Genomic DNA, 26,843 nt, shown 5'->3' with positions numbered 1-26,843 from the left:
GAAAGTACTTTGTAGTGAATCAAAATGAAGATATAGCATATCAAACATCATGGGCTGTAGCTAAAACAGTGCTAATAGGAAAGTTTATAGCTGTAAATAACTACATTAAAAAAGAAGAGGAAAGAGCTGGGTGCTGTGGCTCATGCCTGTAATCCCAACACTTTGGGAGTCTGAGGTGGGAGGATCACCTGAGCCCAGGAGTTCAAGACCCGCCTTGGCAACATAGTGGGACCCTGTCTCTGCAAATTAAAAAGTTAGCCAGGTGTGGTGGCATGCATCTGTGGTCCCAGCTACTTGAGAGGTTGCAGTGGGAGGATCACTTACACCCAGAGGTCTAGGCTGCAGTGAGTCATGATTATACCACTGCACCCCAGCCTGGGTGATACAGCACGATCCTGTCTTGGGGGGGAAAAAAAGAGAGAGAAAAAGAAGAATCCTGGACTAGATAGTGAGACTTTGTCTCTACAAAAAATTTAAAAAATTAGCCAGGCACAGTGATGTGTTTCTATAGTCCCAGCTATTCGAGAGGCCAAGGCCAGAGGATTGCTTGAACCCAGGAGGTTGAGGCTGCAGTGAACTGTGACAGAGCCACTGCACTGTAGCCTGGGTGACCCTGTTTTAAAAAAAGAAAAAAGGCTCTCGCCGCTTGGACTCCGCTGCCTCTTAGCACTAGCTATGACTGCGCGCGGGACTCCGAGCCGCTTCTTGGCCAGTGTTCTCCACAACGGACTGGGTCGCTAAGTGCAGCAGCTGCAGCGTCTGAGCTTCAGTGTCAGCCGTGATGGCCCCTCGTCTGGCGGCGCCAGGGAGTTCCTGGAACGGGAGGTGATCGACTTCGCCCGACGGAACCCAGGGGTCGTAATATATGTGAACTCGCGTCCGTGTTGCGTGCCAAGAATAGTGGCGGAATACCTTAACGGGGCTGTGCGCGAGGAGAGCATCCACTACAAGTCGGTCGAGGAGATCTCGACGCTGGTGCAGAAGCTGGCCAACCAGTCGGGCTTGGATGTGATCCGCATCCGCAAGCCCTTCCACACCGACAACCCTAGCATCCAGGGCCAGTGGCACCCCTTTACCAACAAATCGACCACGTTCCACGGGCTACGCCCCCGAGAGGTCCAGGATCCTGCCTCAGCCCAGCTGCAAGCACAGTGAAGAGTTGCCCACCAACTCCAACCCCAGGTAGACAAATGGAACCCATCAGTGGGGAAGCTGACACAGGTTCTGCTTGGGATAAAGAAGAGCTGCCTATCTATTTCCAGTGCCTGCTTCTGGGGGCAGTGACCTTTGTGAACCCTTAATTTTTATCCAAGTGACATCGCTAAAACCTGAGATGAGGAAGACTTCAAGGGTTTTACAGGGCCCTTGTTTTTGAAGTCCAAATTGATAATAATGATCTCAAAACACAATGAGAAGTTTCAAGGCTGGCTTCTGAAGAATCCCTGATATCTTATTGGTACACGTGACCTATACAGAGCTCTTCTCTGCTCTGATGGGCTAGGCACTTTATATCTGTGTGAATGTTTGTTTAAGGATTTATAAAACCTAGGTTAATAAACTTACCCAAGGTCATTTCAGGTCTTACTTCAAAATTTGTGCATATGTTAAGCCCAGGCCCCAAATTTCATTGTTTAAACATCCACACAGAACATATAACAACCCTCAGGGTGGTTAGTTTCAAAGGCCATGTGTTTAATATAGGCCTGACCCTGAATGGGAGAAGGGAGTGATTCTCAGCCCAAGCCCTGGGTAACAAGCTCTCTCTGGTCTTAGCTATACACCTCCTTCCCCCAGGGCCCCTCTTTGTGCAGAAATAACATCTGTGTCCCTTGAGCCAGCTGGTGGGGGTGCTGAGAACCATGGGGAAGGGCAGGAAGGCTGACTAGTGAGTATTTTCTAGGCTTAGTTTTATTGTGTTTTGTTTTTAAAGAGGAAGATGGTGGAGAAATGAGAGGAAATAAAAATCTAGAAACCCTTGTAAGAAAAAAAAAAAAAAAAAAAGAAAAAAGAAGAAATATCTTAAACAAACCAAGCTAATCTTCCACCCCAAAACATCAGAGAAAGAAGTAAATTAAACTTAAAACAGGGCCATAAAAATTCAAACTAGGGCTGGGCACGGTGGCTCACGCCTGTAATCCCAGCACTTTGGGAGGCCGAGGTGGGTGGATCACGAGGTCAAGAGATCGAGACCATCCTGGTGAACATGGTGAAACCCCGTCTCTACTAAAAATACAAAAAATTAGCTGGGCACGGTGGCACGTGCCTGTAATCCCAGCTACTGGGGAGGCTGAGGCAGGAGAATTGCCTGAACCCAGGAGGCAGAGGTTACGGTGAGCCGAGATTGCGCCATTGCACTCCAGCCTGGGTAACAAGAGCAAAACTCCGTCTCAAAAAAAAAACTTAAACAAGTAGAAGTGGCCGGGCGTGGTGGCTCACGCCTGTAATCCCAGCACTTTGGGAGGCCAAGGTGGGTGGATCACGAGGTCAAGAGATCGAGACCATCCTGGTCAACATGGTGAAACCCCATCTCTACTAAAGATACACAAAATTAGCCGGGCATGGTGGCGCGTACCTGTAATCCCAGCTACTCGAGAGGCTGAGGCAGGAGAATTGCCTGAACCCAGGAGGCGGAGGTTGCGGTGAGCCGAGATCGGGCCATTGCACTCCAGCCTGGGTAACAAGAGGAAAACTCCGTCTCAGAAAAAAAAAAAAAAAAAAAAAAACAAGTAGAAGTAAGAAAGGAATCAGGATTTGAGCCAAAAAAGAGACAGGAACCAGGGAGGAAGGGAATTATGAGAAAATAAAATGTAGTGATATAAAATAAAATTTAGAATAACAGATCTTAGTTGTGTAAAGCTGTGTATGTGTGTGTGCAGAGGCATAGGTGGAAAGATATATAAAAGGATGGGACTGCTTAGTGGCAGGAGGGCGGGGTACCCTGGCGGCACTCTACCCTCCCTGGTGCTCTGCTCTTTCCGGTCATGGAGGCACTAGCTGCCTGCCTGTTTTTGCTCCTGTGGTTTGGGGCCTGGGCCCCTGCGCCGTGCAGCGCCTCCTCCGAGGCACCCTTGCTGATCAACGAGGAGGTGAAGCGCACAGTGGATCTAAGGTGACAGCGGAGGTGGTCCTGGCGCACCTGGGCAGTGGCTCCACGTCCTGAGCTACCTCTTTCCTTCTGCTTTGGAGCCCAACCTCGAGGCTCGGCTGGTGCATCTGGGCGTGCAGGTGAAGGGAGAAGATGAGGAAGAGAACAATTTGGAAGTACGGGAAACCAAAATTAAGGTTAAAAGTGGGAAATTCTTCACAGTCAAGCTCCCACTTGCTCTTGATCCTGGGGCCAAGATTTCAGTCATTGTGGAGACAGTCTACACCCATGTGCTTCAGCCATATCCAACTCAGATCACTCAGTCAGAGAAACAGTTTGTGGTGTTTGAGGGGAACCATTATTTCTACTCTCCCTATCCAACAAAGAGACAAACCATGCATGTGAAGCTTGCCTCCCGAAATGTGGAGAGCTACACCAAGCTGGGGAACCCCATGCGCCCCGAGGAACTGCTGGATTATGGGCCGTTCAGAGATGTCCCTGCCTATAGTCAGGATACTTTTAAAGTACATTATGAGAACAACAGTCCTTTCCTGACCATCACCAGCATGTCTAGAGTCATTGAAGTCTCTCACTGGGGTAATATTGCTGTGGAAGAAAATGTGGACTTGAAGCACACAGGGGCTGTGCTTAAGGGGCCTTTCTCATGCTATGATTACCAGAGACAGCCAGATAGTGGAATATCCTCCATCAGTTCTTTTAAGACCATCCTTCCTGCTGCTGCCCAGGATGTTTATTACTGGGATGAGATTGGCAATGTTTCCACCAGTCACCTCCTTATTTTGGATGACTCTGTAGAGGTGGAAATCTGGCCTCGTTTCCCTCTCTTTGGCAGGTGGAAGACCCATTACACCATTGGCTACAACCTTCCAAGCTGTGAGTACCTCTATAATTTGGGTGACCAGTATGCACTGAAGATGAGGTTTGTCGACTATGTGTTTGATGAACAAGTGATAGATTCTCTGACTGTGAAGATCATCCTGCCTGAAGGAGCGAAGAACATTGAAATTGATAGTCCCTATGAAATCAGCCGTTCCCCAGATGAGCTGCACTACACCTATCTGGATACGTTCGGCCGCCCTGTGATTGTTGCCTACAAGAAAAATCTGGTAGAACAGCACATTCAGGACATTGTGGTCCACTACACATTCAACAAGGTGCTTAGGCTGCAGGAGCCCCTGCTCGTGGTGGCAGCCTTCTACATCCTGTTCTTCACTGTCATAATCTATGTCCAGCTGGACTTCTCCATCACCAAGGATCCGGCCACAGAAGCCAGGATGAGGGTAGCCTGCATCACAGAGCAGGTCTTGACCCTGGTCAACAAGCGAACAGGCCTTTACCGTCACTTTGATGAGACTGTCAACAGGTATAAGCAATCCCAGGACATCTCCACCCTCAACAGTGGCAAGAAGAGCCTGGAGACTGAACACAAGGCCTTGACCAGTGAGATTGCACTGCTGCAGTCCAGGCTGAAGACAGATGGCTCTGATCTGGGTGACAGAGTAAGCGAAATGCAGAAGCTGGATGCACAGGTCAAGGAGCTGGTGCTGAAGTCAGCGGTGGAGGCTGAGCTCCTGGTGGCTGGCAAGCTCAAGAAAGACACATACATTGAGAATGAGAAGCTCATCTCAGGAAAGCGCCAGGAGCTGGTCACCAAGATCGACCACATCCTGGATGCCCTGTAGCCCCTGCCCACGTCCTCAGGGGGGTCCAGGGGTGCCTGCACTTCACAGTGGCAGGCAGAGTGGGTGGTAGTGGGAGGTTGAGCATGGAGGCCAGTCAAGGCTGACATCTGTAAAAGGCCTTTAAGGAGGAGAAACCAGGCCCTGCCTCAGGCAGTGTGAGCAGCTTGCTGTTTGTTCTTAAATCTTCCCTTTTTTTAAAAAAACAAACAAAAAAACTTAAAAATATTCCCATTAAAAACAAAACATCTTTGTGATTTGAACAAAGGAATTTTCAATATTTGATCGGTATTCTGTTCTGAAGCCTAGGATATTTTTTCAGCCTATAAAGTCCCTTATTGTATGCCCTTCTAATTCCTGATGTTTAGGTATTTTGTGAGTGCATGTGTTATTTTTTTTTTAAAAAGCGTGCGTGAACAAATGGAAATAAAGCAGGAACTGTGAGAAAAAAAAAAAAAAAAAGGAGAACGATCCAAGATGGCTGATCACTAACATCTTGGGATTGCAGCTCCCAGTGAAAGCACAGAGAACAAGAGGACACCACACTTTCAGACATTTTTGTCGCTCACGGAGCAGAAGATTCCCAGTGGAGGAGCTGCATGGGTCGCCAGTGCGACTTTTGTGGCCAGCGCAGCGGTTTTGCTGGCACCTCGGCGCGGCAGCTCTTGGTGCAGAGTAAACGGGACTGGGTCCCCTTCTGACCCACGTTTGGAGCTCCGGGAAGGCAGAGTCGCCTATTACGGACTCAAGAAGGAAGCCAGACTGGAGATTCCTGGGCAGAAAAGCACCATCAGTCTTAATGCCACTGTTTTGGCCAGCACAGTGGGTTGCTCATATTTCGGCCCTGGGAATTAACAACTTGGACATACACTCAGAGACCTAATTTGAAAGTCTGTAATTACAAAGACGACAGGTGGATAAATTTACAATGATGGGAAGAAACCAGCGTAAAAAGGCTGAGAATACTCAAAATCAGAATGCCTCTCCCTCTAAAGAGGATCACAGTTCCTCATCAACAAGGGAACAAGACTTGATGGAGAACGAGCGCATCCCATTAACAGATTCAGGCTTCAGAAGATGGATAATAAGAAACTTCTGTGAGTTAAAAGAACATGTTGTAGCCCAATGTAAAGAAACTAAGAACTTTGAAAAAAGGTTTGATGAAATCCTAATGAGAATAGACAATTTAGAGAGGAATATAAGTGAATTAATGGAACTAAAGAATACAATACGGGAACTCCGAGAAGTATGCACAGGTTTAAACACTCAAATTGATCAAGCAGAAGAAAGGATATCAGAGGTTGAAGACCAACTTAATGAAATAAAATGAGAAGACAAGATGAGAGAAAAAAGGATAAAAAGGAATGAGCAAAGTCTCCAAGAATTGTGGGACTATGTGAAAAGACCTAATTTACGTTTGATAAGTGTACCTGAATGCGACAGAGAGAATGAATCCAAGCTGGAAAATATTCTTCAGGATATTATTCAGGAAAATTTTCCTAACCTAGCAAAGCAGGACAATATTCAACGCCAGGTAATACAGAGAACACCACAAAGATATTCCTCAAGAAGAACAACCCCAAGGCACATAATCGTCAGATTCACCAGGGTTGAAACGAAGGAGACAATACTAAGGGCAGCCAGAGAGAAAGGTCAGGTTACCCACAAAGGCAAGCCTATCAGACTTACAGCAGATCTCTCAGCAGAAACTCTACAAGCCAGAAGAGAGTGGGGGCCGATATTCAACATCCTTAAAGAACAGAACTTTCAGCCCAGAATTTTATATCCAGCCAAACTAAGCTTCACAAATGAAGGAAAAATAAAATCTTTTACGAACAAGCAAGTACTCAGATTTTATTACCACCAGGCCTGCTTTACAAGAGCTTCTGAAAGAAGCATTACACATAGAAAGAAACAGTCAGTATTAGCCTTTCTAAAGATATACCAAAAAGTAAAGAGCATCAACATAAAGAAGAATTTACATCAACAAATGGATAAAACAGCCAGTTAACATCAAATGGCAGTAACCCTAAATTTAAATCGACTAAATCCCCCAATCAAAAGATACAGCCAAAACCCAACGGCATGTTACATCCAGACCCGTTTCACATGCAAGGATACACAAAGACTCAAAACAAAGGGATGGAGAAAGATCTACCAACCAAATGGAGAGCATAAATAAAAAAATAAATAAAAAGCAGGAGTTGAAATTCTCGTATCGGATAAAATAGATTTTAAAGCAACAAAGATATAGTGATAAAAAGATCAATGCAACAATAAGAGCTAACGATCCTAACACCCAGATACATAGAGACTTAGACTCAATGAGACAGAAAATTAATAAGGATATCAAGGACTCGAACTCAGATCCGGAACAAGTAAACTTAATAAATATTTATAGAGCTCTCCACTTTAAATACACAAAACATACATTCTTGTCAATACCACATCACACCTACTCATAGGTTTAAATGAAATATTGATTGGCCATTATTAATACCCATTTTTTAGAATAAAGCAACATTTCCGTTCTCTCTCCCTCTTTTTCTTCCTTTCTTCCTCTCCTTCACTCCTTTTTTTTTCTTTCCTTCTCTCCAAAAAAAAAAAAAAAAAGTATGGGACTCAAACAGTTGCCTCTAGGTGGTAGAATATCAGGTTATTTTGCTTTTTGTTATGTTTTTAGGTTATTTAAATTTTGTAAAGCCATGATTATATGTAATTTATTCAATCCAAGAAAGTCATTTTTATGGTGGACAACATTCGTATAACTAACATGCATTATACAAATGAGCATTGCACCTGGTTCTCCTGATCTCAGAGGGTTTCTCCATCAGCTGATGGTGTGATAAAGTTGGCTTTGAAGCTTGCCCTGGGGTTGGAGGCAAACATACCACCTCATAAACATAAACATTACAGGCGCCTCATAAACATAAATGCAGTGAGGAAGTCTCCCAAAGCTCCCAGTTCAAGCTCTGCAGAATAGGATATTTAACATCATCTCTTTGTTATCAAATGACCAAGTAGGACAATAAAATGTAACTCAAGCCTGAGCCTGGATTTTCCTGTGTGTGGCCCTGCAGGCTCGGCCTCATCCTCACTGCTGCACCTTTCCCTGCTGTCTTCTCAGCCAGGGCGTTTCTGTGTTATGTGCCCAGAAGACTTTTGTTCTTTCTGCAGTTATTCTCTGCCCACATGTATACTGCAGTAGGGACCTTTCTCTTCAGTGATTTGTTGTTGTTGTTGTTGTTGTTGTTTTCTGCGAGAGAATTCAGCAGCTTAAGGGAAAGGTTAAGATCTAGTAAATGTGAGGTCTTTGAAGGCTCTGTGATGTGACTTCCTACCAAGTCATGTTGCAGGTTTCTCCCCTATGCAACAGAAAAGTGAATGAGATTTAATCCAGGAATAGACAGTAAATATGGATCATAAAAAGGTTTTATAAGTGCTATAGATGAAAGTTTGTGTTCTTCAAAATTCACCTATTGAAATCCTAACTCCAGGGCAGGTACAGTGGCTCATGCCTGTAATCCCAGCACTTTGGGAGGCCGAGGTGGGAAGATCACCTGAGGTCAGGAGTTTGAGACCAGCCTGGCCAACGTGGTAAACCCCTGTCTCTGCTACAAATACAAAAATTAGCCAGGTGTGGGGGCAGTTGCCTGTAATCCCAGCTACTCGGGAGGCTGAAGCAGAACAATTGATTGAACCTGGGATGCGGAGGTTACAGTGAGCTGAGATTGTGCCATTGCACTCCAGCCTGGGCAACAAGAATGAAATTCCATCTCAAAAAAAGGAAGAAGAAAATAAATTCTAACTCCAAGATGATGGTACTAGGAGGTGGGAACTTTGGCAGGTCATTAGGTCTTTAGGGTTGTGCACTCCTGAATGGGACTAGTACCCTTACTATAAGAAAGACCCCAGAGAGCTCCTTACCCCTTCCTTCCACCATGTGAGGTCACGGCAAGACCACAGCCATCTATGAACTAGGAAGTGAGCCCTCACTAGACACTAAGTCTGCTGGCTTCTAGGATCTTGGACATCTCAGCCTCTAGAACAATGGGAAATAGCTTTTTGTTGTTTATAAGCCACCCAGTTTTTGGCATTTTGTTATAGCGCCTGGATGGATTAAGATAATAACCATAAATTTTGTCAAGAAAACTTTGATGTAGCCAAGCCTTCACTGGTCTTCCTAGTTCCTTAGAACATTTAGGGTGTTTGAAGGGCATGAAAGAAAAAATGTCAAGAAGCTTATCCAGTGGCTGGGCAAGGTAGCTCACGCCTGTAATCCCAGCACTTTGGGGAGGCTGAGGCGGGCGAACCACAAGGTCGGGAGTTTGAGACTAGCCTGGCCAATATGGTGAAACCCCGTCTCTACTTAAAATACAAAAATTAGCTGGGTGTGGTGGCACACTCCTGTAGTCCCAATTACTCTGGAGGCTGAGGCAGGAAAAATCACTGGAAGCTGGGAGCAGAGGTTGCAGTGAGTTGAGATCATGCCATCGCTCTTCAGCCTGAGCGACAGAGGGAGACTCTGTCTCAAAAACAAAACAAAACAGAAGCTTATTACTATTTTCTCCTATTTATTTGTTCAACCCATAAACTCTGGGGAGGATTTCCAGCTTGGTGTAGAAAACAGCCAAATAATATTTAATTAACTTTTATTTCCCATTGCGCCCTACAGGGCTTGCTTCAGCTTTTTCTCCATAACACTTTGCCACTCTTAAAATCATTCAGCATCTCACAATTAAATTCTAGGAATTGCTGGTTTAGAATTACGATGTGATGTTTAAGGCTGAGAGAAAGAGTAATTAACACCTCCCATGGATGTGTAAAGTGAAAGACAAGTTGGAATTATTATTAGCTCACTTGGCTTAAAAAATTGAGGAAGTTGTTTTTGTCCTTAAAAACTGCAAACTGATTGTGAATGTAACCGAGCTGGCCACTGCTTTTCCCAGACTCTCCTACCTGGGAAGATTCTTAAACTAAGGTGTGAACAGGGCTCTCAATGACTGTCAGAATTAACTGTGCATGAGAATCACCAAGTGAAGGGCTTGTGGAATTACTAAGCCTCACCCTCCAGAGTTTCTGATTCAGTAATCTGGAGTAGGGCCCCAGAATTTGCATTTTTAACAAATTCCCAGGTGATGCTGAGGCTGCTGGTTTGTCCACCAGCCTGTGAAAAACAGTGGTTTTACAGAGGTTCTCAGACCTGGATGCATGAATTACCTGGGAAGACTTTGAAGAACACAGATGTTCTACCTACTGCACAAACCAATTACATCAGAATCTTCACTGGGGGTAGGTGCCTAAGTGGGAGAGTTTCGGGTTTTGTTTTTTTTTTCCTCCATTTTTTGAGACAGAGTCTCACTCTTTCACACAGGCCGGAGTGCAGTGGCGTCATCTCGGCTCACTGCAACCTCTGACTCCTGGGTTCAAGTGATTTTCCTGCCTCAGCCTCCCTCATGGTTAATTGGGACTGCAGGTGCCCGCCATCACACCCAGCTAAGAAGTGGGCGAGTTTTTAAGCAGATGATTCTCATGTGCATCAGTGGGTTGGAGAGCAGTTTGGCCTGGAAGAACACCGAAGAGGGAGGTGTAGACAGATGGATGCGGCTATCGAGTGCATATCACCAATAATTCAGAGCAGGGAGGGTCAAAAGCCTGTTAGCTGTTTGCCATCTCGCTCCCTTCCTGAGCTCATGGTTGACATCACTGATCATCTCTGGTAAGTTTGCCACCGAGCCAAACAGAGTGCTCTGGGGGCCAAAGATGAGGGACCTGTGAGCCCTCTCTGATTTCGCAAAGAAACACTCAGACTGCCAGGAAGAAGAGAAAGCAGGGTGAGGGATGAGGAGAGCCATCTTCGGGGAAATGTAAAGCAGTGAGGACCTCCTCTCTTCCAATTTCCTTAACTCTCAAAAGTATATTTTCATTTTTGTATTTTGGTAGACTTTAGGGCAGTAGTTCTAACACTGGACTGCACCGCAGAATTTCTGATTCAGTATTCCTGGAGTGGAGCCTATGAATTTGCATTTCATTTTTTTTTTTTTTTTTTTTTAAGATGGAGTCTTGCTCTGTCACCCAGGCTGGAATGCAGTGGCATAATCTCGGCTCACTGTAATCTCCACCTCCTGGGTTCAAGCCATCTTCCTGCCTTAGCCTCCGAAGTAGCTAGAATTACAGGCACCTGCCAAAAAGCCCAGCTAATTTTTGAATTTTGAGATGGGGTTGGCCAGGCTGGTCTTGAACTCCTGATATCAGGTGATCCGCCTGCCATGGCCTCCCAAAGTGCTGGGTCAAATTTGCACTTCTAACAAGTTTCCAGGTGATGCTGATACTGTCTGTTGTCTGGGGACTAGACTGAGCACGAGAACCACTGCTCTGAGGCACTCTTCTGATACCAGCTGATTTATCTATGTTTTTTGACTAGATAGTAAAGGTTAATTATGAAATTAAACTTATGTCAAATTAAATACAGGTTGGTAAGAACATTACAGAATGATGTAATGAGGGGTTTTGATTTTAAACCTATAAAGATAGAGACCTAGGTAACGTTAAGGTACTTGAGACATGCCATACAACGAGTTTAGATGGGTGAAAATCATACCGTTTCCAAGGTATTTGTACTGTTAAATTGTTATTCACTTGTTTTTTCCACCTGGAAGATAGGAATCCACACCAATTTTTACCTTATTTTCTTGGGAGTGGTCCCTGAAGTTGCCATGAACTGAAGTGGGTCATTTTGACAGTGGTTGTTAGGATCATTTTACTGCCATCATTTTTACCATATCAGTTTCTCGGCTGATGTTTCGCTTGCCTTACTTTTGTTTCTCAACACTTGATAATGGTATTTTCAAAGTCAAGGAAGAGTTTGGATGAGAGGAGTTTGACATGAAAGATGTCTAACACCAGACCCTTGTCTATCACAAGAAACTGTGAAGTATTTCCTTCTGGGGAGTGACAGTGGGCAGAATGGATAGGGGTTGCTTTTTGCTTTTTTTCTTCTTCTCCTTTGGAGTCTCACTGTTGCCCAGGCTGGAGTGCAGTGGTGCATTCTTGGCTCACTACAACCTCTGCCTCCCAGATTCAAATGATTCTCTTGCTTCAGCCTCCTGAGTGGCTGGGACTACAGGTGTGTGCCACCACACCTGGCTAATTTTTTGTATTTTTAGTAGAGACGGGGTTTTACCATGTTAGCCAGGATGTTCTTGATCCCCTGACCTGTGATCCACCCGCCTCGGCCTCCCATAGTTTGTTGGGATTACAGGCGTGAGCCACTGTGCCTGGCCTTTTTTTTTTTTTTTTTTTTTTTAAGACAGAGTCTTGCTCTGTTGTCCAGGCTGGAGTACAGTGGCCTGATCTCAGCTCACTGCAACCTACATCTGCCAGGCTCAAGCAATTCTTTGCCTCAGCCTCCCGAGTAGCTGGGATTACAGGCGTGTGCCACCATGCCCAGCTAATTTTTGTATTTTAAGTAGAGACAGGGGTTTCTCTATGTTGGCCAGGCTGATCTCAAACTCCTAACTCAGGTGATCCACCTGCCTTAGCTTTCCAAAGTGCAAAGATTATAGGTGTGAATCACTGTGCCTGTGCCCACATAAATGTATTCTATCATAAAAATTTTAAGTTCACCTGTGAAATAGGTAGCATTATGTTCATGTGATACATGAGATCTAGAAGAATATTTGCTTGGAGCCAAACAACTTTGAAAAGGGGCAGCAAATAAGAAACGGCTTTATATTAGAGGCAAGAGAAACTCCAGGGTGGCTGCAGAAACTGTCTGTGAGCTCTGCTTGGGAATGAGTGACCTTAACACACCATTGTAGGAAATATTTAACAATATGTGCCACCTAAGGGCTCCTCGTTGCAAACAACAGAAAATGGCTTGTGTGAACTTAACCAGAAAAATAATTTACAGGGAAGTTATTGGGCAGTTCACAGAGCTGATGGAAAAGCTGGAGAATTAGTCTTCAGCAGTGAGCAAGACCCAGGAGAAGCTGGCAGCAGAGAACAAAACAGAGTCTCCATCCTCACTGTGGAAAATCTCTTTTTGAGATGGATTTTTGCTCTTGTTGCCCCGGCTGGAGTGCAATGGCATGATCTCTGCTCACCGCAACCTCTGCCTCCCAGGTTCAAGGAATTCTCCTGCCTCAGTCTCCTGAGTAGGTGGGATTACAGGCATGCACCAACATGCCTGGCTAATTTTGTACTTTTAGTAGGGATGGGATTTCTCCATGTTGGTCAGGCTGGTCTCGAACTTCTGACCTCAGGTGATCTGCCTGCCTCAGCCTCCTAAAGTGCTGGGATTACAGGTGTGAGCCACCGGGCCCAGTGGAAAATGTTTATCCCATTCCTTTGGGACAAATATAAGAAGTAAAATAGGTCCACTGCTTATAAACTGTAAGGCCGGTTGCCTTGCTGGGAGTCAAACGGACACATTCATCACTCTCCGCACCTGATAACTGCGTCATCACCCAAGCTCATTATCTGACTTCCCCACATAGCTTTCCCGCACCCGCCTCTGCATACCATGCCCAAGCCCACACTCAGCACTAAATTATGCATCCAACCTCCAGCCCACAGTTAATAAACCCTGCAGAGAAATTTTTTTAGAAGAAGCCCCACGGTTCCCTGCCCAGCAACAGCCTGCCCTGTAGGCCCCCAGCAGGCTTGCATACCCAAGGTCCTGCCCACCTACCAATAGCAGCTAGTTACATGTACTTCCTACTTTAACTCCATGTACTTCCTGCTCCTCAACCGCCAATAGAAATGCCTTCTCTTTGTTTCCCCAGTAGTCAATCAAGGCCCACTTACCCAAGGTCCCGCCTACCTACCAATGGCAGCTAGTTTCATGTACTTCCTATTTTAACTACATGTACTTCCTACTCCTCAACAGCCAATAGAAATACCTTCTCTTTGTTTCCCCGGTAAGCAATCAATTGCCTGCCCTCCCCATAAAACCCCACGCCCTGAACAGCCGGGGGTGACTTCTCTGGCCCCCACTTGGACCACTGAAGCTCACCCGGGAGCTGAATAAATTAGCTTCTCACTTTTTTATACTTGCCTCAGTTTCCTCATTTTACCTCGGTGATAAATCTTACATAAACAACTTCAATGAGAGTTTCAGGGAAATCATACACTAAAGGTGGCCATCCATGCACATACTATAATAGTGTGTTAAAAACTATAAAATGATTTTCAGAATATTTAGGGAATGTTAAAACTAAAATAGATCTGGTCAATCTAGATATTTGGTAATTCAAACATATATAAGTCTTAATTTGTTGGTACTACAGTTTTTAAAACTTTGGAATCCATAGCATTGTCTTTTCTTTATGGCACATTTTAAACATCTTTTGACATGTATAAAAGTACAGCATTCTACTTGGGAATACAAATATTGTTTTCTCTATACAATTACAATGTGATATAGTGGGAGTTTTGGTGACTGCTGGTGTTGACCATAAATTATTACTTTAGTGCATTCTGTAATCTTGCAAGATTGGTTTCATGTTACTTTCTGCATATGTAAAAAGCACGTAGCTACAGTGACCCATCTCCAAGTATTCCAAAGCAGCCACCATCTCACCATCTGAGAAGTTGCTTATGGTGTTTATAAAGTCAGCCATGATGTGTTTTTTTTTTTTCCTTCCCATGAGACTGAGTCTCACTCTGTCGCTGAGACTGGAATGCAGTGGCGCGATCTCGGATCACTGCAGCCTCTACCTCCTCAGTTTAAGCGATTCCTCTGCCTTAGCCTCCCAAGTAGCTGGGATTACAGATGCATGCCACCACACCGGGCTAATTTTTGTGTTTTTAGTAGAGATGGTGTTCTGCCATGTTGTCCAGTTTTGTCTCGAACTCCTGACCTCAGGTCATCTGCTCGCCTCAACCTCCCAAAGTGCTGTGATTACAGGTGTCAACCACTACGCCTGGCCTACAACATCTATTTCTAATTCTCAATGTGTTTGGCTAGGGTTCTTAGTAAAGGGAGAGATAAATTAATTTTTAAAATCTTTAAGATTTATTTTGTCTTTGAACTCATGTTCTAACCTTGGCAAAAGGACTTTTAGCTCTTCTGAGCTAGCACCCTCACCCTATCTCTGCCATGTCATCTACAAATTTTTTTTTCTAAGTTCACATTGAGTATTTCTCCTGAGCTTGCACACCTATGATGATACACTGATACTGAAAGCGCCTAGATTATAGTCATCACAATAGTGTTGAATTCCATCAACTCCAACTTATTTTCACCCTGTGGATTCTTATACCTGTTATGTGGGTTGTTCTACTTTTTCTAGTCTATTGAATTTCTTATGGATTTTTTGTAGAATGAATCCGGGTTTTGGAAGAAGTTGTCTACTCAATTTCTGCATTCTGCCTTAAACAGCAGTTCCTTCATCAGCCTGAGTGAATGCCATACACGTGAGGACCTTGTTTTTCTTTTTTTTTTTCTTTTTGAGATTGAGTCTCATTCTGCAGCCCAGGCTGGAGTGTAGTCACACAATCTTGGCTCACTGCAACCTCTGCCTCCCAGGTTCAAGCGATTCTCTCACCTCAGCCTCCCATGTAGCTGGGATTACAGGCCTGTACCACCATGTCTGTCTACTTTTTTGTATATTTAGTAGAAATGGGGTTTCACCATGTTAGCCAGGCTGGTCTCAAACTCCTGACCTCAGGTGATCTACCCACCTTGGCCTCCCAAAGTGCTGGGATAACAGGCGTGAGCCACTGTGCCCAGCCTGGAAGTCTTTGTTTTTCTTTTTCTTTTCTTTTCTTTTTATTTTTGAGACCGAGTTTCGCTGTTGTTACCCAGACTGGAGTGCAATGGCACGATCTCGGCTCACTGCAACGTCCACCTCCTGGGTTCAAGCAATTCTCCTGCCTTGGCCTCCTGAGTAGCTGGGACTACAGGCGCGCACCACCATGCCCAGCTAAGTTTTTATTTTTAGTAAAGACGGGGTTTCACCTTGTTGACCAGGATGGTCTCGATCTCTTGACCTCGTGATCCACCTGCCTCGGCCTCCCAAAGTGCTGGGATTATAGGCACGAGCCACGGTGCCCGGCCAAGGCTTTGCTTTTCTAAGACACTTTAAGCTGCACCAACATAAACTTGGCACTTCTGAGACTCCCTGTCCACTGGCCAGCCCTGCAGCTCCAGACCATTCACTACTTCATTTTAAACAGTTGTCAGAAAAGCACTGTCCTAGCCTCTCATCCATATATAATAGTTTGCTGATGGCTGCTCAGTCTGGGTTATGTAGATAAGCAATTACTTTTCATAATGCTTTTCTACCAACAGGTGGCACTAACAATTTGTTTCAATATCCCGGTAGTAATCCTTGTGTCACATTTGAATATATCATTTTAACTTTTAGAGTTGAAACATAGCTGATTTTATAGATGCTTAAGGCCAAAAAAAAAAGGCTAGAGAGAAATCCAGCATTTCTGATCAAGTCTTTAGCATGTGGCTTTTCTCCTGCACTCCTGGGTCGCAGCCAGTAATCTGCCTCTTCCTTCATTCCTAGTCTACAGCTTGATTGGCTTTCCAAGAAAGTAAGATGAATAGAATTCATGAGAAAAACATAGGAGCAAATATAAAATGCTTTTCTTGAGGTTCTTTACTGTACAGGAAAGGATGACATTCATATTGATTGCTTGGGACGGAGAAATTCAATTTTTAAAATATTTACTAAATATTTATTGCAGAACTAGTACATGCAGAGTACTGTTCTAAATATTCCCTGTTGGAGAATGTACAGGCCTCTGAGAATTATACCCTACTTTCAGAGGTTATTCTCTAATTGAGATAAGACAGGCACACAAAGTAAATGTGAGATCAGTAATAATTTTCAATGTCCAGTACATGTATAGGATGGTAATGTCAGATAAGATTGTAAAGTGTTATGAGAATTTGGAGAAGGTACAGGATTATTTCTTTAATCAATCGATCAAATGTTCTTTATGTCAGTGTTCTTGTCACAGAATACAATTGTGAACAAGGTAGACAAGATTCTTGCCTTCAGGGAAGGCCTCTCTGAGGAAGTGACAAAGAGCTGGATTGGTGGCTTTGGGGAAGGCTTTGCAGAGAGATGGAGCCAGATGAAGAATGGGCAGGATTTGGGTGAGAAGCATCTGACGTCGATGATGTCACTACTTATCTGCCCTGCACAATGGTACCCATGTCACAGGCACATAGGCACAGGGAGACAAAGTTGCTAGTTATGTGAGTGGTTTCCTGAAGGATGGCATATTTATTTCCTTGTCTTCAAAATAAAAAAACCTCAAATAGGCTAGGACTTGTTTTCCAGAAGCCAGGAAAACAGAAGCAGCAGTCTTTGCCTTTCTTCTTGGAAGAGAGCGGAGAGAGCTACAGCTGAGTCAGTGCGGTGACGGGGTAACCCAGGTCTTGTAAGACGGGCTTGCTTTCTTTCCTCTTTCCTTCCTTTTCTTTCTTTTTTTTGCTTTTAGCTAAACTCACCAGTTCTATCAATCTGACAAGAATTCTGCTGTGAAGGAAAATCAGCGTTTGCTCCCACAACTCTCAATCTTTGGAGAGCACAGTGTGCTCAGAGGAACGGCACTGCTGGCAAGGGGAGCCTGTCGCTCAAAGAGGCAGGCCAACTCCACACCCAAGCTTTCGTCTGTCACTGTTGGCCATTTGGCATGTTTCTTCATATGTAAAATGGGAGTGATGGCATGGAGGACATACACATTTTATTTTTCTTCTCACCTGTTTTCTGTGGGTCACATTAAAAAAATTTTTATTTTTATTTTCACTTGTTTAAAATTTAAATTTTTGTTTCTTTTTTTAGTATTTAATTTTTGCCTTCAGCTTCTGCAGACATACACATTTTGCATGGGACTGAGCTCTATTACTCATTTCCCTTCCCTTCCCTTCCTGCACGGGGTGCTGAGAACATTAAATAACAGTCTACGATTGAGTCAGCATTGCTCACAGGAATGTTATTCATTGCATTTGCCCTGAGGGTGGTGCCTTCCAAGACCCTTGAGATGAGGATGGCCAGCCCCTAGTGGCCATCTGGCCATCTGCATGCGGGGCCTGGGAGAGCAGACCCTGAGACTGCCAGGAATGGTGTCACATTAAAAGTCCATCATTCTTTTGGGGCTGATCAGGCCCTTGCTTTGATATTTGGTGGTGTTAAGAAGTCATAAAGAGTAACAATTGGTTTTCATGCTCATGTATGGGGTGTGCCTTCCTTGAACCTTGTTAAGATGTTGGTATATTACCCATTTAAAGGAAGAAAGAAAAGGGAAAAAATTGAAAGTCATTGTTCTAGGTGTGACAACTGTGTTTGCAGTTTTTTTTAAATTTATATTTTGAAACAGGATCTCACTCTGTCACCCAGGTTGGAGTGTGGTGGTGCCATCTTGGCTTACTGCAGTCTCCACTTCCCAGATGCAAGTGATCCTCCCACATCAGCCTCCCCAGTAGCTGGGACTACAGATGTGTGCTATCGCACCAGGCTAATGTTTTGTACTTTTAGTGGAGACACTGTTCCACCATGTTGCCCAGGTTGGTCCCAAACTCCTGAGCTCTAATGATCTGCCCACATTGGCACTCGGCCTATAGATGTGCCAATATATATATTTTGAAGATGGGCATACAATGCTGATATTTATTTATTTATTTATTTATTTTAGAGATAGGATTTCACCATGTTGGCCAAGCTGGTCTTGAACTCCTGACCTCAGGTGATTCACCCACCTCAGGCTCTCAAGGTGCTAGGATTACAGGCGTGAGCCACCACACCCGGCCTGTAGTTATATTTTTAAAAACAATACTTACCTTTGAAGGCTGCATATTGACATTTGAACAGATGATAGGATGTTTGAAATTTGCTTCAAAATATATAGTTCAGCATGAAAGTGGTTAGTGAGGAATATAATTGGAAACAAGAGTGACCATAAACCGAATTGTTATAGCTGGCTGATACACACATTGTGGTTCCTTTTGTCCTTCTCTGTATTTTGGTATAGTTTTGAAATTTTTCATAATAACAAAAGGCTATTCTCAGTGCGTGGTCCTGAGCAAGGGTAGAAAGCCCCATCTTTGGGTAGAAGTAGTTGAGCTGTAGTGCACAATGCACAAATTGGATGCTGCTTCTTTGATTGTTTTGATTGTTCAAGACCTTTTGGCTCCAGCAGAGCTCCCCAATGAGCTTCTCTCAGTATCTGGACAGTGACCATGTGTGACGTGCTGGTGAATCCCTGGCCAGGGCCTAATGAATATTGAATGAGCAAAAGAAAGCCAGAGGACCTAACCATGATCCTTTTCTTCTTGTCTTTGCAAGCGGAGCCCAGGGGGAATATGCTGGACTGGCCACTATCCGAACCTACTTAGCCCAGAAAGGAGAGGGGCACAGAACGGTGAGTGTGGCAGGAGATGGCGCTTTCTCACCATGGGGGGCACAGAGGTCCTAGCTCTCAGGGTCCCTTCTGTCGGACACTCCCTCCAAGCCTTCTTGGAAGCAGATGAGGGAACATACAGTCAAGAAACAAATTTCTGTGAACTAGCCATTATGATCCTTGCTTCCAAGACATCCCACTTGACCATTTTGAGGGAAAACATTCAGAGATAAAAGACTTTTGCTCAAACCCAGAATGCAAACATCAGCCAGTTGGCTGTGGAACTGCTCTCTAGGGAGCTGAGGGAGGAAGAGGGCAGGAATGTTGCCATTGCAAGCATCCTCTTCTTGGCTCAGCCCCGGCCCTGGGCCTGGATGAAGGGCAGAGACCACGCTTTAATTCTTCTGTAACCCCTATTGGGCTGAAGCCCAGTGCTGGTCATACATATGCTAAAAAAATTTTTTGAATAAATAACTTCTCTGTTAGATGATTCTCAACTTCAAGCACCAAAAAAGGCATAAAGCAGAATTCATGGTCCTACTTCATTGTTTGCTTTGGATATGAGAATCTGGTCTCCAGGATCCCAGTCGCCTCTTGGGGACCACTGTGGGGACCAACAGGTACTAATGGGCACCACTTGCCCCCAGGGGCAGTGCTTGAAGCAGAAACCTAACTCAGACCTCAGCTCGTGGCAGAGGTGGCCTGTGTTTCTGGTTCCTTCAATCTGATGGCCAGTGCTATGCTAGAGTTTCCACTGAGCTGTAGAGTGGGTGCTCTTAGTGGGAGCGTCGGCTAGGAGCCGGGAGCAGGGCAAAGTATCTGCTTGTCCTAGAGAGTTGGAGACAAGGGTGTAGGGTGGTGCTGGCTGCCTAAGTAAGTGGGGTGGAGTGGTAGTGGCCTAATCTTAGTCCGTCTCTGGTTTTATTACCACTGGAAGGTTACTTATGGCCAGTTGCCTGGAATTTGCAATAAAGAATGTTGAAACTGTTTCACTTCCCTTTCATAGAAGGGGAAAAGAAAGAACTTTTATTTCTGTCCTTCCCTTGCATATGTCATCCTGATTCCACAGGTGTGTCTTTCCAGGCTTTCATCCTGGTTGGGGAATACATTTTTTTTATTTTAATAGCTCACTGCAGCCTTGAACTCCTGGGTTCAAGGGAGCCTCCCAAAGTGCTAGAGAGGCCAGGATTACAGGCATGACTGTCCTCACCTGGCCCTAGAATTCATGTCTAAAGATCTTTGAAAAACAGTCCATTTGCGAATTGAATAAATGATTAAACCCTGGTCATGGTCAAGGAGTGCTTGCCAGTCCAGAGAGAAGTGAAATGGTCAACCAGACAGGCATAGACCCTGAAATTCCTGCCCCGCCCCCCCCGCCCCCCCCCCCAGTTTATTCATTTGTGGTTTTGAACTCTCAACTTTCTAAGGAATGATTACTTTAGAACTATAATTGCTCTTGGGACCTGAGAGTCTCGGTACTTACACAGAATCAGAAAGGAAACTTTGGAGTTCCAGGTGTCCCACCAGTGAAACAATGCCAGGTGCTCCCTTTCCTATTTTTTCTTTTTTTGAGACGGAGTTTCGCTGTTGTTACCCAGACTGGAGTGCAATGGCACAATCTCAGCTCACCACAACCTCCGCCTTCTGGGTTCAAGAAATTCTCCTGCCTCAGCCTCCCGAGTAGCTGGGACTACAGGCGTGCACCACCATGCCCAGCTAATTTTTGTATTTTTAGTAGAGATGGGGTTTCACCATGTTGACCAGGATGGTCTTGATCTCTTGACCTCGTGATCCACCCACCTCAGCTTCCCAAAGTGCTAGGATTACAGGCGTGAGCCACCGTGCCCGGCCCCTTTCCTGTTTTTTCTTCACAGCTTCCATGTGCTGAGGTCATCCCTGGAGCTCCTCATCATTAGTGTCTTTCAGCATGAGGTGCCCAGGAGCTTGGGGATGGTGGAAAGGGAGCAGCCTGGCCTATGTGACATCTTCACCCCTTCCTCCACTGCTGAGTGGAGAGGCTGCAGAGAGCGGTGTTTGGAGAAGGCAGATGACTAGCTAATGGCAAAGGGCCAGCTAAAATCCAGATTCTTTCCATGCACTGATGCTTCTCACCCCTCACCATTTCCCAAATTCCCCAGTCTCACACCAGGAAGTAGCTGTCAATGTCCAGGAGCTAGGGACCAAACTGGAAAGACAAAGGAGAAAGAATGAGAGGCCTTTGGGTTTGGCCTAGGTGGGGTGACTCATAGATTCTTTCTGGTTCCTGTTCCCTCCCTTTGTGTTTTCTGGTCCTCCTTCTCTTCTCCACCTGCTGTGTGTGATGTTTCTCCTGACCCCGTTGCCCAAACTGCCATCACTGAAGTGTCACAAGAGGCCATTTCATTCTGTAGGAGGGAGAGGGGCTGGGTGCTGCACTTGAGGGAGAGTGGGAGAGGGAGAGGCACAGAAGACCCCATCCTCCAGCCACCCAGCCACTAAGCTGATAGAAAATACAAAGCTCATAACCCTGGAAATATTGGCATCCTTCTGAATAAAAAATTTTAATTAGCTTGGGTGTGGTGGCTCATGCCTATACATATTCCCAGCACTTTGGAAGGCTGAGGTGGGTAGATTGCCTGAGGTCAGGAGTTCAAGATCAGCCTGGCCAACATGATCAGATGGCCAACATCTCCAACATGGTGAAACCCTGTCTCTACTAAAAATACAAAAATTAGCCAGGCATGATGGTGCATGCCTATAATCTCAGCTACTTGGGAGGCTGAGGCAGGAGAATTGCTTGAACCCAGGAGGCGGAGGTTACAGTGAGCTGAAATCGTGCCACTGGACTCCAGCCTGGGTAAGAGAGCGTGACTCTCAAAAAACATATTCTTTAATTAAAGCCAAGTTTCTTAGCTAGAGAAGAAAATGACTTATTATTCACTAATCAGAGAAGATTTTTTCACATTACTGATGCCTGAGACAGCTGCTTCCACACAATAGATTCTAATGGAATCCAGCAAAATATATCCTTCTTTTTTGAAAGGGAGTGTGGGGAAATCATGTGCTGCAGAAGTGCCTGGGTTCCTGATGGGTCTCTTCTTTCAAGCTGCTTTTTGAAGTTATTTTCACATTTTCTCTTAGGTTAAATTTCAGAGGTTTCTAAAATGGAATGCCCAACTTCTTGATTTATGAGTTTAATTTTGGAGAATAGAAATTTATTTAACAAACATTTATATGGCAATTACCATGTGCCAGGCCTGGCCTTTAACACTTTACAATTAATATTTCAATTTGTTAGTCAAATACTAATTTAGTCAGCAGACCACCAGATCACCAGATCTTGTGAAAAAATAAAAACTCTGAAGAAAAACAAGTTTGCTGTTCAGAGTCTGAGTTTCCTATATAAAGGGAAGACACTGACCAAAGAAAAAAAATTATGCATATATGTAAATCACCAAAGAAACCTCAAAACCTGTATGGGAATATTTTTTTTCTTCCCAACTGCCTGAGACAAAGTAGTGGCCTACTTGTCAGATTTTAGCAGTGGTAAGATGTCAATTTCCCTTGCACAGGAAAAGTCCTCAATCCCTCACTCATTCAACAAGTTAGAGGATGACCTATGTCTGTTCTATGCCATGCGGCACCCTGGGGAGTTTAGGAAACATAGCACCCCCCAAATGGACATCAGTGCACCAAAAGCTGAATTTGCTTTGGATAATCCAAAGCTTCAAATCTGGATCCTATTACTTCCATATCCCTCACAACAATACCATTTTTCGTTTTTTTTCCAAGACAGAGTCTCTCTCTGTCATCTAGGCTGGAGTGCAGGGGCATGATGTCAGCTCACTGCAACCTCTGCGTCCTGGATTCAAATGATTCTTGTGCTTCGGCCTCCCGAGTAGCTGGAACTATAGGCATGTATCATGACACCTGGCTAATTTTTGTATTTTTAGTAGAGATGGAGTTTCACCATGTTGGCCAGGCTGTCTTGAACTCCTGGCCTCAAGTGAACCACCTGCTTCAGCCTCCCAAACTGCTGGGATTACAGGTATGAATCACCACACCCGGCCAACACTACAACTTTAAACTGAGAAAAAAATTAACATTACATCCTCTAAATCCTCATAGAAAACAAGAAATGTCTGACAGCAACATGTAAGGCCTTGACAAAGCCACTGAGACTTCTTTTTCCATCACTCTTTGTACCAAGGATGTGTATTAGTTTCCAATGGCTGCTGTGATAAATTACTACATGCTTAGTGGCTTAAAACAACACACATTAATTTTCTTATAGTTGTGGAGGCCAGGAGTTGGAAATTGGTTTCACTGGGTTAAAGTGAAAGTGTTGGTAGGGCTATTCCTTCTGGGGGAGACGGGAGAATCTGTTTGCTTGCCTTTGCTGGCGTCTGCAGGCCCCCTGTGTGCCTTGGCTCCAGCTTCCTGCTTTAGTCAGCACATTTCCTGCTCTCTCTGTGCTCCCATCTCCCTCTGCTTCCCTCTGTTGAGGACATGTAAGAATATATTTAGGGCCTATCTTTCCATCTCAAGATCTTTCCTAACATTAATCCCATCTGCAAGTCCCCCCTTGCCATATAAGGAAACACCCCCAGGTTCTGAGGTTAGGACAGGGATGTCTGGGAGCCCATTATTCAGTGCACCAAAGGGTGGTTGATGTTTTTACATGCTTGTGTTTCAACAGAACTCACCTGGTATGAATTCTTAATTTTGGCTTTCTATGAATATTTTGTATTCATTTTTGATATTCACTTTTCTCCTTCTTACCAATATTCTGCCATGAAAGGATCCTTTCATCCAGTGATCCTTTTGTAGACTCACAATACCTTGTGAGAGAGGACAGTGCCTCCCGCTTGAGTCCTGAGAAATTAAAGGAAAAAATTCACTACAGAAGGGAAGCATTCAAACAAGAAAAAGGATTTGAGGACAGCACAGCATAACCATTATGAGACCAATAGCCATTCCAAAGGGGCACCAACCTTCTGACAGCAGAAGAGTGCAAAGTAGTCCATGTTTGCCTTTGGCTAACGTTTTCTTTTTGTACATGTGTATTTTTCTTAAGTAGATTCCTTTGCTGTTTTTGAGGAAAGAGCTGGAAGCTAAGGTTTAACTTCATAGCCTATTTTTAATAATGCTCATCCCTTTCTCTTCTAAGGGGTTGCAATATGGGCTATGGAATAAAATATAAGAGGATTATTTTCAGGGTAATCATGGCTTCTCCTTGATGTTTTTTGTTGGGGAAAACCTTGTGACTTATGCTCCTATTGAGACACACCAACAGTTCTACAAGAGCATGTGTCTTGGCCTGTGTCCACATGGTTGTTTGGAGGAAATGAAGGATGATTTGAGTCTGAGAATTCTAGCATTGCACCTACTGTCCAGCTTCCATAAAAATTCAATGCAGCTTTAAGCTCTAACTCAGGCTCACTCTTGAGACACTTTCCTTGATTTCCTTAACCTGAAGCTACACCCCCTTCTCCATGTTGGTGCTGCTCCTCTGGACTCTAGACAAGTCATTCATAGGCCACTGTTGTCAGCAGGTGAGTTGTGTGAACCCAGGGCAGGAGTTGATCATTTTTATTTATTTATTTTTGAGACAGAGTCTCACTCTGTTGCCCAGGCTGGAGTGTAATGGCTCAATTTTGGCTCACTGCAACCTCTGCCTCCCGGGTTCAAGCGATTCTCCTGCCTCAGCCTCCTGAGTAGCTGGGACTACAGGCATGTGTCACCATGCCTGGTTAATTTTTGTATTTTTAGTAGAGACACGATTTCACCATGTTGGGCAGGCAGGTCTTGAACTCCTGACCTCAGGTGAAGCTGCCTGTCTCAGCCTCCCAAACTGCTGGAATTACAGGTGTGAGCCACCATGCCCTGCCAGGTTGAATGTTTTTTTTTTTTAGATGAAATTTCACTCTTGTTGCCCAGGCTGGAGTGCAATGGCACCATCTAGGCTCACTGCAACCTCGGCTGGTTCTCCTGACTCAGCCTCCCGAGTAACTGGGATTACAGGCACCTGCCATCACACCCAGCTATCTTTTGTATTTTTAGTAGAGACAGGGTTTCACCATATTTTCCAGGCTAGTCTCCAACACCTGACCTCAGGCAATCCATTCGCTTCAGCCTCCCAAAGTGCTGGGATTACAGATGTGAGCCACCACACCCAGCTGGGTTGATCATTTTTAATGCTTAGTTTATGGCTCTTATAGTAATTAATAATTTATTACAGAGTAAGCATCCAATAAATATTTATATAATTGGTGTATTGGGACTGGGAGGCCTTGGAATTATGTCTTGTCATTATCATCTGTCCTGGATAAGCCAAGCAGAGCACTGAAGCTGTGATGTGGCAACAGAGTCCTTGGGTTTAACTTCCAATCTCATGTTCTTCTAAGGTGCTTTCTATGCATCCTAACCGAGACACGGTTAGAATAAGCCCAGGCCTATTTTTAGTGTGCTGGGATGAGAAGATTGTATTGATTTTCTGAGCATGTTTAGGGAACAGTATTCAACTGGAAACTCTTCTTTTGGACATTGTTTTGCAATGACAAATAAATTGTAGCAGATTTTAAAGCACTAGTGTTCAGCTTAAATAAAAACAGGTGATGTCTAATTTGTGCTATAACCGTGTTGTAGGACTTTTCTCTCATTATTCATAGTCAGATGATGATTTTCCTCTTACTTTGCTTCCTATTCCTCAGATTTGCCTCATTCCGAAATCAGCACATGGGACCAACCCAGCAAGTGCCCACATGGTAGGCATGAAGATTCAGCCTGTGGAGGTGGATAAATACGGGAATATCGATGCAGCTCACCTCAAGGCCATGGTACTTGACTTCCCCTTATCAGATGGGAGAGCCTGGGGTGGGGAGCAGTGGTGGGGATTTGATGGATTTCGTAAATGTCTTCTCTTGCATTCTAATGAAAAGTCTGCAGTTCTTCCTTTGACCAGAGTCTACTCTACCCCTCCCATTACCAACAGGGAGAAATCCCTGTTCTTTAATTCCAGCTTGTGTAAGAAACTGAATGAATTATTCATGGTGGTTATAGGAGTACTCCTTGCAGGACCTGTCTATCTCTTTCTGCCCAATCTTCCCTCTCCTTCTCCCCTTCCCCTCTTGATAATCGAAACAGCAGTCACACTTGCACTCAATCTTTGTGTCAGGAATTGTAACACAAATGACAACTTTGCAAATATCCATGACTGTGTCAGCCCCAGAGTGCTGCATTCCAGGCAGCATGCAGCTTGGTTTCCACCAACCCCCACTCTCAACCTCCCAACCTCCAGGCAAAGGTTGCTTAGCAACTGTATCTGCTTCCCACCGGCAGACTGGAGGCTGCATCTTAAGAGGGAAGGAAATCAGTAGAATAGCAATGTGATTTTGATGGTGGTGGTATTAGGCATGGAGACTGGGAACCCCATGTAGTTGCCTTCCAAAGGAAGCTGAAAATCCAGAATGCTGCACCTCTCTTCATCTACCCCTACCCTTCCGTTGCCCCACAAAGTCTTCCAACAAGTGTGCCAGGCCAGCAGTTGAAATTATTAAGTCCCTCCATTATAGTAATATAGGACATGACTACCCTGGCCACCCCCATGCCTGCTCTGATATGCTGGTCAGGAAAGCAAACAGGGACATGACTTTTATATATGCTTGCCTTCTGTAAAAAGAAAGAATGAAAGAGACTTTTATTTAAGTAGAAAT

At 44.5% G+C, this 26,843-nt stretch overlaps 1 protein-coding gene and 3 pseudogenes across 3 annotated transcripts in view; all 4 read left to right on the top strand.

The window, feature by feature from the left end:
* GLDC (glycine decarboxylase) overlaps nt 1-26,843 on the top strand; it is a 135,543-nt gene that overhangs the window by 73,153 nt on the left and 35,547 nt on the right. Inside the window, exons 16-17 of the mRNA XM_035305377.3 lie at nt 19,095-19,170; nt 25,842-25,967. Of these exons, the coding sequence (XP_035161268.1) occupies nt 19,095-19,170; nt 25,842-25,967 (202 nt within the window). The remainder of the gene's footprint in view (nt 1-19,094; nt 19,171-25,841; nt 25,968-26,843) is intronic.
* On the top strand, nt 639-1,572 carry LOC103793102 (large ribosomal subunit protein mL43 pseudogene; annotated as a pseudogene). Its single transcript, XR_013533960.1, has one exon. The product of XR_013533960.1 is annotated as a large ribosomal subunit protein mL43 pseudogene (transcript).
* Nucleotides 639-7,411, top strand: LOC144582094 (dolichyl-diphosphooligosaccharide--protein glycosyltransferase subunit 1 pseudogene; annotated as a pseudogene). The gene has a single exon (XR_013533959.1). The product of XR_013533959.1 is annotated as a dolichyl-diphosphooligosaccharide--protein glycosyltransferase subunit 1 pseudogene (transcript).
* Nucleotides 17,929-18,040, top strand: LOC118148518 (small nucleolar RNA U13; annotated as a pseudogene).

The sequence above is a fragment of the Callithrix jacchus genome, chromosome 1, assembly GCF_049354715.1.
Source record: "Callithrix jacchus isolate 240 chromosome 1, calJac240_pri, whole genome shotgun sequence".
Taxonomy (NCBI): Eukaryota; Metazoa; Chordata; class Mammalia; order Primates; family Cebidae; genus Callithrix; species Callithrix jacchus.
The sequence above is the reverse complement of the archived record's forward strand: the minus strand, read 5'-3'. Positions and strand labels throughout refer to the sequence as shown.